Source organism: Ursus americanus, chromosome 11 (assembly GCF_024610735.1).
Source record: "Ursus americanus isolate L20-20 chromosome 11, mUrsAme1.1.p, whole genome shotgun sequence".
Taxonomy (NCBI): domain Eukaryota; kingdom Metazoa; phylum Chordata; class Mammalia; order Carnivora; family Ursidae; genus Ursus; species Ursus americanus.
In genome coordinates this window covers 17,904,819-17,922,359 of record NC_142137.1, presented here as the reverse complement: position 1 = coordinate 17,922,359, position 17,541 = coordinate 17,904,819, and the positions used below count along the sequence as shown (strand labels likewise).

Sequence of the window (17,541 nt, the reverse complement as noted above, 5' to 3'; positions counted from 1 at the left end):
GACTTTATCCCGCCTCTGTTTCCCTGCCCCGGGGAGCAATGACATCACGCGGCCTTCTCCAGGCGCCGACACAAAGAGCGGCGCGGAGAGGCCGCTGCGGGGGGAGCCGGCGGCCGCTGCTGCCGCCCCGGGCCCTGGGGCCCCGCCGGCCAGGCCCGCCGCCCGCGGCCCGCGTCCTTCCTGCTCCTCCTCCGCCGCCGCCGCCGCCGCTGCCGCCTCGGTCGCCGCCGCCCGCGCCGCCCGCGCCCCCAGCGCGCCGCTGAGCCCGCGCCGGGCCGCTCCGGCCCCTTCCGATGCGGGCGGCGCGGGCCCTGGGAGGGGCGCCCGCAGCCAGCCGCGCAGCATGCACTGGGGGGTTGGCTTTGCCTCGTCCAGGCCGTGCGTGGTGGATCTGAGCTGGAACCAGAGCGTCTCCTTCTTCGGCTGGTGGGCCGGGTCCGAGGAGCCCTTCTCCTTTTATGGGGACATCATCGCTTTCCCTTTGCAGGATTACGGTGGGATCATGGCAGGGCTGGGCTCCGATCCCTGGTGGAAGAAAACACTTTACTTGACCGGGGGAGCTTTGCTGGCCGCAGCTGCGTATCTGCTCCACGAACTCCTGGTCATTAGGTGAGCCGGAGAGAGGGCCCCGCGCACGGGCGCCGAGAGGGGCACCTGGCCAGGGCAGGGCTGGCGCGAGGGGGGACCGTGCCAGCCTCTCGGTCACGCCGCGCAAATGCCCAAGAATCCTGCCCTTACCTTTCCCTAGAGGCAGTCCGTGGTCACCTGGCCTGAGGGGCAGTTTCCAGTTGACAGGAGAATTAAACTGGTAGTGGGAGGGGAAAACATTTGTCTCCCAGTCCTAAGGTGCTAAGAGCAAAAATTCTCCGGGTTGTTGTGGAACAAAATAGTCTATTAGGAAATGCCCTTAGTAAGATGCTAAGTGCAGTGTTTGCAACAATAGAATGAGGCCTGGTGAAGATACTAAGTTACACTTTTACGAAATGCCTTATTTGTTTATAGGTAATAATGCTGGAATATTAACCACTAACCTTATCTTTTAGTTAAGGGTTAGTTCTCCACCATCCCTACCCAAATTTCAATATCATCAAAAGGCTGAAATTGCAAAAGCTCCAGAGACCTCTGGGTCCCTGTTTAAGAGGCATGGTCAGGTAGAGTAGTGTGCGGTTTTGATGCAGCCTTAATCTGGTGATCGGCTGCTCAGGTATTTCAGGCTAAGCACCATCCTGGGGTTTCAGTGCCATTGTTGTGTGAACAGTAGGAGATCCGAGGACAGGACTAGCACATGGGCGTGTTTGACAAGAACACGGGAGTCACCCAGGGCCGTAAACAGTTGCATCGGCTGCCTGCCGCAGAATGTTTACAGGACTGACTGGGAAATGCCAGAAAATGGAGGCCCCTGCTGTTGGTACATCCAGAAGGACATGAGATCTTTGTTTGAATAGGGTAATGCCATAGGCTCCTGGGATGGTCCTTTGGCTCACTGATAACATCAATTTATGGTTAAAATTTCCATGCATTGGAGCCCTCTGTCCCTGGGAGATGACCAGAAGCGGGCAGCTTTCAATAGCTCAGTATATCCCTGTTGGCCAGTATTTTTTAAGTAGTGACAAATGTGTTCACAGTGTCCTACACAATAGCTTATAAACAAAGACAGTGATAGGTGACCTTTAACAGGCCTGCGGGGATTCCAGGACTTTGTGACAGGCTAATTTAGGTATTTTGAGTATTTCTAATCTCCGAGAGGGTGGGAGATCATTAGGATCTGAGGAAATGTATTGGCTTTCACTATTATTTAGCCATAATTGAGAAGTTTCATTTTAAGCTTATTATGTGCACTAAATTCTCTCACTTAGCAGGTGCCTCGAATCATCTAGTTGAACCACATAAAGATTTTTAAAGTGAATTTCGAGTGAATTTCTCTAGATTATTTCCTATTTTTGCTAGTTTTAGAACTCTATTTCAAGTTAGATTTTAAGCTGTATGAAAAAACCAAAACATTTGTGCAGTACTTTAAATGGTAACCCAGTTGTTTCTTAATTATATTTCAGTCCAGAACCTTTTCAGGATCCAGAACCATGTGGCTTCTCGCCGGTTTAACCCTTTCTGGAGGGAGTGAAGGCACAGCTTCATAGGACCAAGTCTAAACCTTGCTTAAATGACCTTGCAGAAACAGCAAGGAGCGCAGAGCTCATCCTGGGAGCAGGCCACGCCCTGGCAGGTGTGGTTGCTGGACACAGAAGAGCCCTCTGCCCACAGATGTGTCCTTCTCCGCTTAGCGGACTACTTGAATGTTTATTTAGATAGAGATGTTTTTAATCCTTGGCTTATTCGCTTTTGTTTCTTGACGGATGTCTAAAGCCTGGGTAGGAAATATGTTATAATGGAGTAGAAGACCCTGTTATCATGCAAATAATAGAAACGGCTGCCCACTTTTGATCCCTTAGTAGGGACTCCGTATAGATGTGCTTTACTTGCGTTTATCCCTCTCCGCTGTGGTTGGATGCTTGATTCCCCTTTCATAGAGAAGGCAGGTACAGCTGAGGGAGGGAGGTTAAACCACTTGCCCAAGATCACACAGCAAGCGTAGTAGGATCCAGACCTGGGAAGGTGTGTGCCGAGTCTGCACTTTTTCCCGCCGCCGCCACCACCGCCTCCTAGAAAGTACCAATGACGAAATAAGCCTGGAGGGGGGGGGGAGAAGAAGAGAAACGTAAAGAACTGGGGCATGGCCCAGGGAAGACAGGCCTGTGGCAGGGACCTGAGTTTCTGACAGCCTCTAGAGGCACAGAAAGACAGGGGGAGAGACTGAGCAAGGTCTGGGACTGCCATTCAGAGGTTACCTGATGGGGACTTCCATTTAGGGTGAAATCTGAGTGTCAGTTATCTCCATAGTTTAGGCAAAACAAAACAATCCCGAATCTGCAAGATGGAAAACACACCTTGAAATGATCACAGTGTCTGAGGATATGGACAATGGTAAAGTCATTACCACTTGACTTGGATTTTCTGCCGGAGAGACTTAACCTGAGTGTGTGGCCAAGTCTCTAGCGTGTAAAGGACAGTTGCCTGGTGAGAATTACTTAGGAAGGTTCATGAAGGAGTAACACCAAAGGAGGTATTTTGGATTTTATGCCTGCTTTTCCCACGGCAGTATTTTTAACCCAATATTGCCTCAGCTCTCCCCTTTACTTCCCCTGAGTGGTGACAGCCTAGCAGCTGTCTTAAAGCCAATCCATTTGAAAATGTGTTGTTTGTAAATTGAATGACTAAATAATGGTTGTGGTGTTGGTAGCTCTTTTGCACTTGGGGCCCTTGGGCCCAGCCTGTCCTAGAGAACTTAGGGAATCTGAGCAGCCCCCAGTCAACCAACCTCTGACCTCCATAAACTAACAGCTCGTCGGCCGCACACAGGAGCATGGTCGTCTGTGGTCTCCTTCATGATGGGAGTAGGGGCTGGTCTTGTTGCTCCATAGGTGTTCTCTTACATAACCCTCATTATAAAGCCACTTTGGAAAGTACAGCTGTCCAGGTATTTTATAAAACACCTGCTTCTCTGATCCTAAGTTAGAGAGTAGTTTCTGATGTGTGGGAGGAGGGCGCTGGAGCCAGAGTGGCTTCACATGCACTTTGCTTTTAGCCATGGAACCTTGGACATGAGAATAAGCTTCTTGGCTACTTGGTTTTCTCGTCTATAAAATGGGGGTAATCATAGTAGCCTTCCTCATGGAGTCGACTGAGTTAGCACATGTGAATTGCTTAGAACGGTTTGACATGTCAGTGAGCATTCAGTAAAAGTTGGCCACCATTAGCTATTATAACTTTCATCAGAAAGTTGGAGACTTGAATGGCCCGGGTCAAACTGGCTGTTTGGATAGAATTAACTGAGAAATTGCCCATTTCAGTGTTGTTGAAAGGCTTAGAGCTTGGGATCTGGAGCTATTAATGGCCTGATCTTAGAGTGATATCCCTGGGACAAGTTATTTAACCTCTCTGAGCTTCACTTTCCTTATCTGCTGTATAATATAAACTAAATTCAGACTATCACAATATCCACGCTATGGTGTTACTTCAGAATGAAATAGAGGAATATGCATCATGTACTAAAAGTCATTGGCATACGCTTGTCACATCCATTCTTATTATGACATGGCCCAAGTTAACAGTTAGAATTAGATGTTTCTGGCAGTGGAGCAGATTTTATATTTATCTCCTCTCTTTCCAGTTCTTAAATTTTTGCCTGGTTACTTTACATGAAAATACCACTCTGTGACTTGAATTATTTGACTGGACAAAGTCAGTTAATTGCCAAATCTAGTTTGTGCTCTCTGGGAACAGTCTAAGAGGCGTCTTGGTTTTAGGATCTGACCTCCCCAACATTTCATCTAAATGGAAGTCTTTGTTTTATATAGCAAATATTGCTGGAAAACAGCAAATATTTGTATTCTTTTGACTTGAGCAGTGTTTTCAAAGTGAGTCATTCTGAACTCTAAGTGGAATGGGCGCTCTGGTGGTAAACTTCTCCGAAAGAGTTTGTTTTACTGAACACAGACGCTGCAGGAGGTGAGCTCCATGGGCGGAGGATAGAAAGAGCTTGCACTTGCTTGGGTGGAAGTAGGAGTGGGATTAAACTGGGAGTGATGTGAGATTTTTAAAATTTAATCCTCATGCTAATTGACGCAGAATGGGTACTGCCCTCGCTTGTTGTGGGTGAGAGGAAGAGAGGCCTAGGGTAATGTGGCTGGTAGGAAGCAGGGCTTGGATTTAACCCAGGTCTCCATACTTGGAATCTGGCATTTTCTCAATTATAAGGTATCCATTGAAAAGCTGGGAATCCTCCCACCCAGAAAAGTAGCCAAGGGAAAACTAGACGTGTGGCTGAGACAGAAGGGAAATCCTCCCACCCAGAAAAGTAGCCAAGGGAAAACTAGACGTGTGGCTGAGACAGAAGGGAAGAGGGAGGGGTATTAAGTTATATGCTGTGTGGCGAGAGTGGGGACCCTGGGAACCTAGAGAAGATGAAAGAGAGCCCGGAAGCCATCTTCCTTGGCATCACACAGGTGAAAGGCCAGGTGAGGGCACACGGAGTTTGGAAGGAGGACCAGAATATTCAGGGTCTCAGATTCCCTGCAGACTTGGTTCCTAGCAGAGTAAACCTGCGCTGTTATTCCTGGGGTCTAGGGACAATTTCATGGTGCAGTCCAGGGGTCAAGAACATAGACTCTGCTCGTCTGATTCAGTCCAGGGTCTGCTATATACTAGCAAGGTGACCTTGGGCAAGGGAATCCTCTCTGCCTCAGTTTCCTCATCTATCACCCATGGATGACAGTAGTAGGTCCCTTGTAAAGTTATTGTGAAGATTAAATGAAATAATACCCGTGAAGCCCTTAGAACAATGCCTGACACCCAGGAAGCACACACACTCTCATTTTTATCCTTTCGGCTTGTGCCTGGCCGCGAAGCATAGCCAGCTGGAGGAGGGATGGGCCTGTACAAGTGCTCTTCCTGCCCCAGAGGCTATAGTTATCCCAAGGAGGTTGATACATAGTTACTCTCTAAGCCCTTGGGGTCACCGTGATCGTTTGTGCGGTTCTCTGGTGTTTTGGCTAAGCTTCCACTCTGCTTCTGGGTGGGGTGAGCCCCCGCAACAAACAGATCTGCTTCTTCATTGAGGAGATACAACCCACCGGGGACCTCTGGGGAACAGAGGGAATTGAATGTATAACACGTGGATTGCTGTTCATGTCTGTTTTGGTTTTGGCAGGAAACAGCAAGAGATTGACTCCAAAGATGCTATTATTTTGCATCAGTTTGCAAGACCTAACAATGGTGTCCCCAGTTTGTCTCCTTTCTGTTTGAAAATGGAAACTTACTTAAGGATGGCTGACTTACCCTACCAGGTACTTCTGTACACACGTGTCTTATTCTCACGACAGTAATGTCAGAGGGGGAGTTCCTCATCTCACACGGTGGGAAGGGTTTCCTCTTGGTGTTGGGGGAGTGGGTATGAAATTAGCAGTGCCTGGTCGTTAGCAGATACTTAGAGGAGAGACTGGATTCTAGGGTCTGTTGATTTTTACATCCAGTTTAATGGGGGATCCAGAGGGTGTGGACTTTTGTAGGTTTCAGGGTCATGTATTTTTTCCCTGTCGTAGAATTGGCCTAGGTTAAGCTGGGCTAGGCCTCCTAGGCAGCTATTCATAAAGGTGGGTGTACCATTGCTCTGCGTGGTTTTTCCCTTGAGATTTCTGTTAGAAAGCGTTATATTTTGTCTCTTGAATCCTGGGGGGCAGAGCACCCAGCAGGCCACAAGGGAGATAGCTGTAGATTTTGTGAGAGCTTTTCCACAGTGCTCCATGTTCTGTTTGGGTGACTTTTAGGGAAACATTCGCTCGTGTTGGCATCAAAGAATGAACAGAGCAGTGTACTTAACAGAGGAATGTTTTCCTGTGAGTTGTGTCTCACAAATTTGGTGAGTTGTGTTTTCATTGTTATTCAGTTCCTTGTTTGTTTGTTTTAATTTCCCCTTCTCTTTTTCTTTTTCATCTAGTATCTAGCTATATACAAGTTTTTAAAGCTTTGATTTTTGTTATTGTTTTTAATTTTGTGATCAGAACAGATAGTCTCTGTGATATTAATTCCTTGAAATTGACTGAGGCTTTAGCCTAGAGTGTGGCTGGTTTTTATGAACGTTGAAAATCATTCCGTATTCTCCGTTTGGGCGAAGAGCTGTCTAGATTTCCTTGCTTGAGCGTTTGTTTACTGGGTTATTTAGGTCTTGTATATCTCTGCTTATTTTTTGTTTGCCTGTTCTAGTAGTTTCTGAAAGGAGTGGATTCAAATATCCACGGGTATTTGTTGATTTATCTTTTCTTCCTGCCGTCAGTTCTTGCTTTATGTAAGAGATCACATGGTTAGTACATATCATGTGAAAGATCACATTTGTACTCTTTTGTTTCTTTTCCCGGTACATATAGCACCCGGCTGTGTCCCTGCTTTTTTTTACTTCTGGAATTTTATATTATCAGATACTGAGATTGATTCTCCAGCTCTCTTGTGGTCCATATTTGCTTGGGATACCCTTCTCCATCCTCTTTCTCTATTTTTTTGTGTATCTGTCTCTCATAGGCAATGTATTACCTGTAGCCAATCTAAGAGTCCTTATTCGGTGCGTTTTTTCATTTACGCTTGTAATTATTGCTTAACTATGAGTTATCTCTAACATCCTATTTATTTATTTAACTTATTTTTTCCTGACATCTTATTTAATATTTTTTCCTCCTTATTATACTTGGTTTTTAATTTTTTCCTTGTTTCCTGCTTTCTAATGGATAGATAAAAAGAAACTTTCTTATCATTTAAAACAAATTCTATTTTTGTTGTTAGGGTGGTTGCTCTTACGATCCAAATTTGAGTTTATTCATCCCTATTATCATTTCTCAAATGCTGTGTTGGTCCTCTGATAATATCAGGATCTTATAGGTTCACGTGAATCTTGGGTCTCTCTTTTCCCAGCCCGGATCCCAAGTGTGTTGTTGGCTAATGTTTTTTTTTTTTTTTTTTTCTTGTTGTCTAATGTTTTAATTCTGGAATTTTGGAAATCCTTTCCTTTTGTTCTGGTTCTTTTTTTAGGCAACAAAGCTTACGAAGTTTCTGATTAGCCTTATTTCCCATATATCTTCTCCTCCAGGATTATTTATCCTTTTATTTGAGCACTTTCTTGATGCATATTTTCGCATTGAGACTTCATGCAGCAAACCTCCAGTGGCTTTGCACGCCTGATAGCGTCTTTATTATGCCCTCATGTTTGAAACATCTACGTTCAAAGTTCTTTTCCTTCAGGGCTTTAAAAATATCACTCCCTCTTTTTCTTCATCAGTATTGCTATTGAAAAATCTGATGTTAGCCTGATTTTCTTCTCTCTCTTTCTGGAAGCTTTTAGAATTTGCATTTAATCTCAGTGTACTTCAGTTTCACTATGGTGTGCCTTGGTGTGGGTCTTTATGTAACTTGTTGGGTCCTTTCTAAACTCTTGTAGTATGAAGTCTTGAATCTTTTTTTAATTCTGGGGAATTATTAATTTTCTTCAAATAGTTCCATTTCTTTTTTGTTTTAGCCTTCTTCTTTCTTGTCCCTTATTACCTGGATACTGAAATCTCTGCTTTTATATTCTCTATCTCTGAACATACTCCTTCATTCTTTTCTTCTTCCTTCTGGGTGGATTTGTCTTTCTGACATTCCGTTGTGTCTCTCTATTCTCTTCTTGTGTCCATCGTGCTGCTTATCTGTTGTGTTCAACTTCTATATTTTTCTTCTTAATATTCCCCCTTGGTTTGTATTGTAGTTTCTTCTTTTACACCTTACAGGATATCTGTTATGCTAATTAAAATGGGTCTGTCCCCATAATCCTGCTTCATGGTGTAGACATTCCGTCTGTTGCTCTTGTGTGATAGCGGTTGTATGAGTCCCATGTCGACTTTGGTCTGAGATTTCCTTTTTGCCAGAGATGTCTGCTCCCCTGCCTGGGGATTTGTACGGGACAAGGGCCAGAGCTTAGGCTACAGGTTGGGTGCCTCTGAGGGGATGTAAGAAAAGAGGTGAGCCCCAGGTACCCCAGCCACTACGGTCCCTATGGTTTGCTGCCCCTTCTCCAAGTGGCTCCGACTGGTCAGGGGTTCACCCGTAGGCTCTGACAAATTAGCAGCTCCGGGAGGAGGTGGTCTCCCTTGCTGGTAACAGAGCAGCTGGGCCAGGCTTTTGGGTGCCCGGGTAATGATGTCAGCCCTGCAACTCCCGACGCCCCCGGCCTGTGCTTTCTGAGCCAGTTTCTCTGCAGCAGAGGGGATGGGGCGGCAGTGGCCCTCCTAAGGCAGTGCTGGGATGAGATGAGTGGCCTCGCCTTGGCTCGGTGGGTGCTATTATGGAGGCCCCACTGGCGGTACGATGGCGTGGCACCTAACGGGGCTGCGGGCGCAGGGCTCTGGGAGGGCATGGTGTTTCTGGGGACCAGAAGGAGGTTGTTGATGATTGGGGACTGGAACGCAAGGGCTGCCTGGAGAGAGGAACAGGGAGATTATTCAGGACTTTCTAAGTCAGGAACAGAGGAGAAAACAGCACTGAAGACGGACAAAGCCTGAAGCAGCTAGACGCAGTGGGTCACGTTTGAAAGCCCATCGTGGAGCTGGGCGTTGGCAGCCAGCGCTGGAAGATACGGTCACCCAGGGGCTCCCGTTGAGGAAGAGGCTGCCGCCCAGCAGCTGCCGTCTCTGTTGCGTCCCCACTCCTGACCCAGTCCTGTTGGTTAGCCTGACAGCTTTGGGGCAGTTAGGGCGCCGGACCGAATTTTGTGCTCTGGAGTCTGAGCGCTTTCTAGATCTCTCGCGCCCCCGCCCCTTGATGAAGGGATCCCGCCGGCCCGTTTGCAGGGGCCGGCCCAGCTGCCCGGGCTGTGCTCCCCTTTCCCCTCTTGCCTTCGAGCCTGCAGACTGACTGCCGGCCCGCAGCCCTGCCTTTGCTGCAGCCGGGCCCTCTGTTCGCGTCGCAGAACCGCTGCTTTCAGTTCGCGTGACCCGAGCAGCAGGACGCACGTCTCCCCAGGAAGCCGGAAGCTAGTGCAGAGGCCTTCCAGGTGACCACTTACCCCCTTGCAAAATTACTATTTCTTATTAAGTGTGTGTGTGTGTGTGTGTGTTTTTATTTTTTATTTTTTTAAAGAAAGATGTAGGCGTGATTTTTCTTCTGTGAGGTCTCTGTGGAAAATAAATGGAGGGGGTGTTCAGCTCAGGGCAGAGATTTAGGTAAGAGAAAAATGGTTCTGTGGTTTAGAAGGCAGCTCTGTGCCTGCGCTGGGTGCCTTGGGCCCTGCGTGCCCTTGGTGAGGGTTTGGGTTGCTGCATGTGGCGCCTGGGAAGTGCTGGGGGGCGGGCATCGCCTGCGCTCTGAGTGCAGAGGCGTTTTGTCAGAGATCCAGAGAACTCTACGCTCTGCCCCTTCTTTCCCTGTGCCTAGAACAAGAAAACATTAAAGTGGTATATTCCTAAGGGCACGACTTTATATTTGAAGCTTTTTTTTTCTTTTTACTTTTTGACCAAAGAGAGACTGGAATAAATATTTGATGGCCATTAGTAGAAACTCAAAGGCTTTTTTAAAAAACCTTGGTCTGTTGGTCACAGTTACTATCTTTGCATCTTTTTAAAATCAGAATACACATATTGCTAGGTCAATTTCGAAAACTCTTCATTTTGTAATAATTATAGATTCATAGGAAGTTGTAGAAAAGGTACAAGGAGGTCCTGCAGATATGGTTAATTTTTTTTTTTCAAAATGAAAATAGCTTTACCTTTTCTTTCTGATTACGTTTAGGTGATGTTTTGTCCTTATAAGAATTTCAGACAATACGAAGTGTAAGTGGGAAATGAAAATCTCCTGGCATCTTACTCGGTAGAGATTGCCATCACTAATACTTCGGGCCATCCTTCCATACATTTCTCCAGACACACAGAAAGATACCTACATCGTTTGCTCTAACTGGTTGTATAAGGAGCCTGTATTTCACACAATAACTTTTTTTTAAATATGAAAAAGAAAAAGGCTCCTTTGCAACTCTCTGCTCTGGCTTTCAGCCCCCTTTTTTTTTTTCTTTTAAATATTTTATTTATTTGAGAGAGAGAGAGCACTAGAGAGAGAGAGCAAGTACGAATGGGGGGCAGAGGGAGAGGGAGAGGCAGGCAGGAGCCCTCTGTGGGGCTTGATCCCAGGACCTGGGGATCATGATCTGGGCTGAAGGAAGATGCTTAACGGACTGAGCCACCCAGGCGCCCCCAGCCCTAACTTTTGGTGTTCTATTTATTTGCTGATCTTGGCTGTTCCCACCCCCCATCTTTTTGTGTTGAAATTTTCTAAGCTACAGACAAGTTGAGAGCCTGGCACTGGGAATACCCATATGCCCTTCCCCCAGATTCACCAATTATTGCCTTTCTTGCCTTATTTCTCTTTATATAAACCTTTGTGAATATTTTTTTATGAACCATTTGAAAGTAAGCTGCAGAAATCATGACACTTCACCCCTTAATACTTCAGTATGCATCTCCAAAAAAGAAGGACATTTTTTTCTACAAAACTACAATACACAGTTGTAAAGGGAAGTACTCTGTTTTTTTCCTGTCTACATGGGAGAAAACCCAGTTTTTCCCTACTGTGTGTTTCTTTCCTGTGAATCGCCTTTGGTACTAACATAAAACACTTCATTTCTGACACTTCTGGTCACCAAATGTGTGGATTTTTTCCCCCCACAGGAGGCAGCTGTCTGTGACACGATCCGGGTGTCCTACAGTTTCATTCAATTCTGATGCTCGCTAGCCAGAGACAGTGTCATATCCCACAGGTTAAGGGCTCAGTCCCACAGACTGTATCCTTCCCCCTCCGCAGAATTCAGGGAAACACTTATGTTCACCGGTTTATTAAAGAATACGTTAAAAGGTACAAATGAACAGCCAGATGAAGTGGTACATAGGGGGTGAGGCCTGGGAGGCTCCGAGCATAGGAGCTTCTGTCCCTGTGGAGTTGGGGTGTGTCACCCTCCCCATATGGATGGATTTGGCCATCTGGAAGCTCTCTGAACCCCATACTTCTGGGATTTTATGGAGGTGTCTTCACATAGGCATGATCAATCATTAACTGCATTTCCAGCGCCTCTCCTCTCTCTGGAGGATGGGGGGGGGGGGCTGAAAGTTCCTGGCTGCTAATCAAGGGTTGGTCTTTCTGGTGACCAGCTACCACCCAGGAGCCATCCAGGGAGCCCACCCAGAGTCCCCTCATTAAGACAAAAGATGCTTCTAGTGCTTGTATCACTTAGGCATTTTTATAAGGCTTTTAGGGGCTCTGTGTTTGGAACTGGGGGCAGAGACCAGCATATGTATTTCTTAGGTCATAACAGTGGATACATGGATTTTTTTCCCCCAGTGTGTTATAATCCACTAAAGTTGCTCAAATTATCTCAAATATAGCCAGTGGGAGACCTTTCAAGATGGCTGCAGGGGTGCAGTGAATGTCATGGATATATATTTAGCTGAAAATTGAGGGGACCATGGCTAGTGTACCAAGTCAGTGTCCCAAGACTTTGGGATTTCTTTTAAGGTCTCGCATTCTCCATTTCAGAATGCTGATGGTGGTGTTCATACTTCTGACGAAGGCACTTGTCAAACACTTCATGTGCATTTTCTCACTTACTCCTGCAACTGTTGTTATCCCCATTCTGTAGATGAGGAACTGAGGCCCAGGAAAGATTAAGGGAGACCCAGGGAGGACCAGGGTCGCACTGAATAAATGATGGAATGAGATTTTTAAACTCGAAGCCTATGGCTTTCACTGCTGTGCTGATAATATAGTGTAAGTGTGGAGTAGTCTCACCTACGGCAGACTGACGGGGAAGCTTCAGCTTGGAAAAAATAGACGATTTACCTCTTCATGTTTCTTCTCAAAATTACTTTCAGAAACTACCCTCAGTGGGCCAGTCAGACTCCAATTGCTTGAATAAAACAGGCCAGGAGTTCCTGACTATATTTAAAGAAGTTAAGGAAAATTAAGTAAAGTGAAGTATTAAAAAGTATGTTTTGATTTTAACAGTAATATAACCAATTCTGAAAAATTAAAGTTCATGGAAGGATCATCGGCATCTCATAGTCTTGCCAATTACTTGAAACATTTTTGTGTTTCTTTTTTAAATATTTTTTGAATTCATCTAATTTTTAGTTAGATACGATCACAGTGTCTCTAAAATGTTGTCTCCTACTTTTTTATCTGGGAAGCAAAATACATTTTTTTCAGTTGATCTTTTTTATTTTTATTTTTATTGCCGTGTAGTTGACATGCAGTGTTTTGTTAGTTTCACTTACCATAATACTCTCTGGCTCTATGAATGGTGCTGCAAATGGCAAAATTTCATTCTTTTTTATGCCTGAGTAATATTCCATTCTGTCTATCTATCTGTCTGTCCATCCCACATCTTATTTTTGCTTTCACCTATTGATGGACACTTGGGCTGCGTCCATACCTTGGCCATTGCAAATAATGCTGCAGTAAACATACGGTGCATATATCTTTTCAAATGAGTGTTTTGTTTTCTTTGGGTAAATACCTAGTGGTGGAATCACTCGATTGTATGGTGTTTCTGTTTTTATTTTTTTTAAAGATTTATTTATTATTTATTAGAGAGAGGGGGAGAGAGAGAGAGAGAGAGAGAGAGCACGCACATGGGGGAGGGGCAGAGGGAGAGAAAAACTCAAGCAGACTCTGCAAAGAGCACGGAGCCTGACACAGGGCTCAATCTCATGACCCTGAGATCACTACCTGAGCTGAAACCAAGAGTCAGACACATAACTGACTGCGCCACCCAGGCACCCTTGTTTTTAATTTTTTGAGGAACCTCCATATTGTTTTCCGTGGTGGGTCTACCAATTAACATTCCCACCAACAGTGCATGAGCGTTTCCCTTTTCCTACATTCTTGCCAACACTTGTTGTTTCTTGACTTTTTGATACTATTCTGGCTGGTATGAAGTAATATCTCATTGTAGTTTTGATTTGCATTTCCCTGATGATTAGTGACATTGAGCATCTTTTCATGCATCTGTTGGCCATGTGGATGTCTTCTTTGGAAAAATGCCTGTGCTGGTCCATTGACCTTTTAAAACTCATTATTATTATTATTAATTATTATTATTTTAAAGTGTTGAATTGTAGGAGTTCTTTATGTGTTTTGGACATTAACTCCTTATTGGATATATCATTTGCAAATATTTTTTCCCATTTGGTAGGTAGTCCTTTTGTTTTGTTGATGGTTTCCTTTGCTGTGCAAAAGCTTTTTAGTTTGGTGTAGTCCCAATTGTTTATTTTTGCTTTTGTTTCCCTTGCCCGAGAAAACAGATCCAGAAAAATATTGTTTTTTTTTTTTTAAAGATTTTATTTATTTATTTATTTGACAGAGATAGAGACAGCCAGCGAGAGAGGGAACACAAGCAGGGGGAGTGGGAGAGGAAGAAGCAGGCCCATAGCATAGGAACCTGATGTGGGGCTTGATCCCATAATGCCGGGATCATGCCCTGAGCCGAAGGCAGATGCTTAACCGCTGTGCCACCCAGGCGCCCCCAGAAAAATATTGTTAAGGCTTATGTCCAAGGGATTACTGTCTGTTTTCTTTTAGAAGTTTTATGGTCTCAGGTCTTACATTTAGGTATTTAATCTATTTTGAGTTTAGTTTTGTGTGTAGTGTAAGAGAGCACCATTTATTGAAGATACTGTCTTTTTTCCATTGTATATTCTTGCCTCCTTTCTCATAGATTCACTGACCATATAAGCATGGGTTTATTTTTGGTCACTCTATTCTGTTCCATTGATCACTGTGTCTATTTTTATGCCAGTTCCTATACTGTTTTGATTACTGTAGCTTTGTAGTATAGTTTGAAATCAGGGAGTGTGATACCTCCAGCTTCATTCTTCTTTCCCAAGATTGCTTTAGCTATTCAGGGTCTTTGATAGTTCTGTACAAATTAGGATTATTCATTCTAGTTCTTTGACAAATATTAATAGTATTTTGGTAGGGATTGCTATGGGTAGTATGGACATTTCAATAATATTATTTCTTCCAATCCATGAGCATGGTATATCTTTCTATTTATTTGTGTGGTCTTCAGTTTCTTTCATCAATGTCTTATAGTTTTCAGAGGTTCAGTCTTTCACCCCCTTGGTTAAATTTATTCCTAGGTATTTTTTTCTCTTTTGATGCAATTGTCAATGGGATTGTTTTCCTAATATTTTTTTTCTGCAAGTTTATTATTAATGTATAGAAATCCAACAGGTTTCTGTGTATTAATGTTGTATTCTGTAATTTTACTGAATTCATTTATTCTAATAGATTTTTGGTGGAGGCTTTAGGGTTTTCTATATATAGTATCATGCCATCTACTAATAATGACAGTTTTACTTCTTCTTACCAATTTGGATGCCTTTTATTTCTTTTCCTTGTCTGATTGCTGTGGCTAGGACTTCCAGTACTATGTGGAATAAAAGTGGCAAGAGTGGACATCCTTGTTTGTTCTTGATTTTAGAGGAAAAGCTTTCAGCTTATCACCATTGAGTATGATGTTAGCTGTGGGTTTTTCATATGGCATTTATTCTCTTGTGGAATGTTCCCTCTATACCCACTTTGTTGAGAGTTTTTATCATGAACGGATGTTGAGTTTTGTCAAATACTTTTTCTGCATCTAAAAATAAAATTTTTGATGAAAAAAACTTACTGGAACTTTCATTTCCATAAGAATCAATTATTAATTTTTGTTACTCCAGTTTTCAAAAGGGGTCTAGATAAAAATGTACCAAGTACTCAGGGAGGGGGTGGTCTAGAGGGAAAGGCAGATGTACAAACAGTAGTATTATAAGAAGAGGGGAATATACACTGTACAGTGGAAGCATGGAGGAAAGGAGGTGATGGTTGCACCTTGGGGAAATAGTTCACCAACAAGATGAAATTTGAACTAAATGTTTTAGGGTGGATATAACTTGGCAGAGGTTGGGAAAAAGGATTCCTGTAAAAGGTAAGGCATGTACAAAGTCAGAGAGGTGGCAAAGACTTTGATGTGTTTGGGTGTGGGCAGTTGGAATTCAGAAGTCTGGAGGGATTGATAACAAGGAGGCTGGGCAGGTGGGCAGTGGCTAGATGGTATAGGGCTAGACTGCTATGTGGAAGGGGTTAGAATAGACCCATTAAAAACCACTGGATAATTTGGGGCAGCAGAGATCTTGTGTCTCATTTGCATTGCAGACAGTTTCAGTGTGCAGGGTAGAATCCATCTGCAGATGACAAGAGTCCTGAAGGGTATGTGTTAGGATGATATGGGTGGTATCAAGAGTTAACCTGAAACAGGTGCTATGTTATAGGGTAAATTTACATCTTTAGTGTACAAATTACAAGAATGTCTGATGTACTAACAACTTTTAGAGGTATGTGACATTTCTCCTGGTCACATCAGGGGGAATGTCTAGTGCCTGGCCAAGGAGTGGGGGCAGCAAATCCCACTCTAATTCCCAGTGTTCAAAAAGTGTGTGACTCCCTCACCCCTGCTCCACCCCATATGGGACCATGTCCTCTGAGACACTGTAAGATTCTAGCACGGGTGTGAATCAAAGGGGAACTTACCACGGATACAGAGTTCTGGGCACCATTCCCAGGATTCTGATGCAGAGGTCTGGGATGGGGCCCAGGAATCTACATTTTAACCCACATGGGACTTGAATCTATTGGATGCACTTTCTTACACCTAAGTGTTATAATTTCTGGGACCACTTGTTTGCAGTGTAGTGGTATTAAGCATTATTCAGGCATTAGCTGGTGGGTTTCAGATGAGGTCCTTGTAGTATCCTGGCCAATGTGAGCCTCATCATGGTTTATTTTCACTGTTTTGCATCTATGGTTTGTTCTTACATTATAACTAGACCAACTGTTACCAGGATCATTTCAACACTACCTCTCCTCTCTGGTCTTTTTTGTAATATACCAGAGCTCATGACAAAATCTGTGGGAGCAAGTAATGTCTTCATGTGAGGTCAGTCCTTTTTTTCTGTTCCTCCAAGAGTAACTTTATAGTCTTAAAGAGTTTATGTGCTGAGTTCATTCACTTCAACAGTGCAGTCACTATCACATATAAGGTTGGAATGTTTGTTTCTGTTAACCATAGAGTGAATTTAAATAAAACATTGCTTTTCTCTTTTTAAAATTTACTCTGCTTAGAATTATTTTGGTGGAAAACTTTCTGCTCAAGGGAAAATGCCTTGGATTGAATATAATCATGAAAAAGTTTCTGGCACAGAATTCATAATTGACTTTCTGGAAGAGAAACTTGGAGTGAATTTAAACAAAAACCTTGGCCCTCACGAAAGAGCCATCTCCAGAGCAGTGACCAAGATGGTGGAGGAGCACTTCTACTGGTGAGTCCCCCGGGCATGCTGGGTGAGTGCCCAGGACCTGTCCCTGGCCTTTGGACTAAGCCTAAGTTCTGTTTCACTTTTCAGACACTCCCCAGTCTTTTCAAAGTTTTCTACATTCTGACTGACTTTGGGGTCAAAGTCATGACCATTAAGTTTCCAGGAATCTCGACCAAAGGTTGACAGACATTTTCTGTGGAGGCCCAGCTATCACATAGTTAAGGCTTTGTGGGCCATGGCTCTGTTGCAGCTCCTTAAACTCTGCCGTTGTTGTGCAAAAGCAGCCATGGATGACCCGGGAATGATGAGCAGGACTCTGTTTCACCCAAACAATAAAAACATTGACATTTGAATTTCATTTAATACAAAATATTATTCTTCTGATTTTTCCCCCCAGCCATTTAAAAATATATTTTAAACAATTTTTTACCTTTTAAATTTTTATAATTTATTTATTTATTTATTTATTTGAGAGGGAGAGCACAGGTGAGCAGGGGGAGGGGCAGAGGGAGAGAGAGAGAGAATCTCAAGCAGACTCCACTCTGAGCACAGAGCCCAACGTGGG

The 17,541-nt window shown here is 44.0% G+C and overlaps 1 protein-coding gene across 4 annotated transcripts in view; it reads left to right on the top strand.

Moving 5' to 3' along the window:
• FAXC (failed axon connections homolog, metaxin like GST domain containing) overlaps window positions 1-17,541 on the top strand; it is an 88,364-nt gene that overhangs the window by 14,287 nt on the left and 56,536 nt on the right. For 2 of the 4 annotated variants that reach the window (XM_087865334.1, XM_087865335.1), the window contains 3 exons: window positions 488-609; window positions 5,765-5,900; window positions 16,783-16,979. In XM_087865334.1, the coding sequence (XP_087721460.1) occupies window positions 503-609; window positions 5,765-5,900; window positions 16,783-16,979 (440 nt within the window). In that variant the 5' untranslated portion in view covers window positions 488-502. Of the gene's footprint in view, window position 1; window positions 610-5,764; window positions 5,901-16,782; window positions 16,980-17,541 lie in introns of those variants that run through there. The other 2 variants (XM_045807016.2, XM_045807018.2) reach the window with 2 other exon arrangements.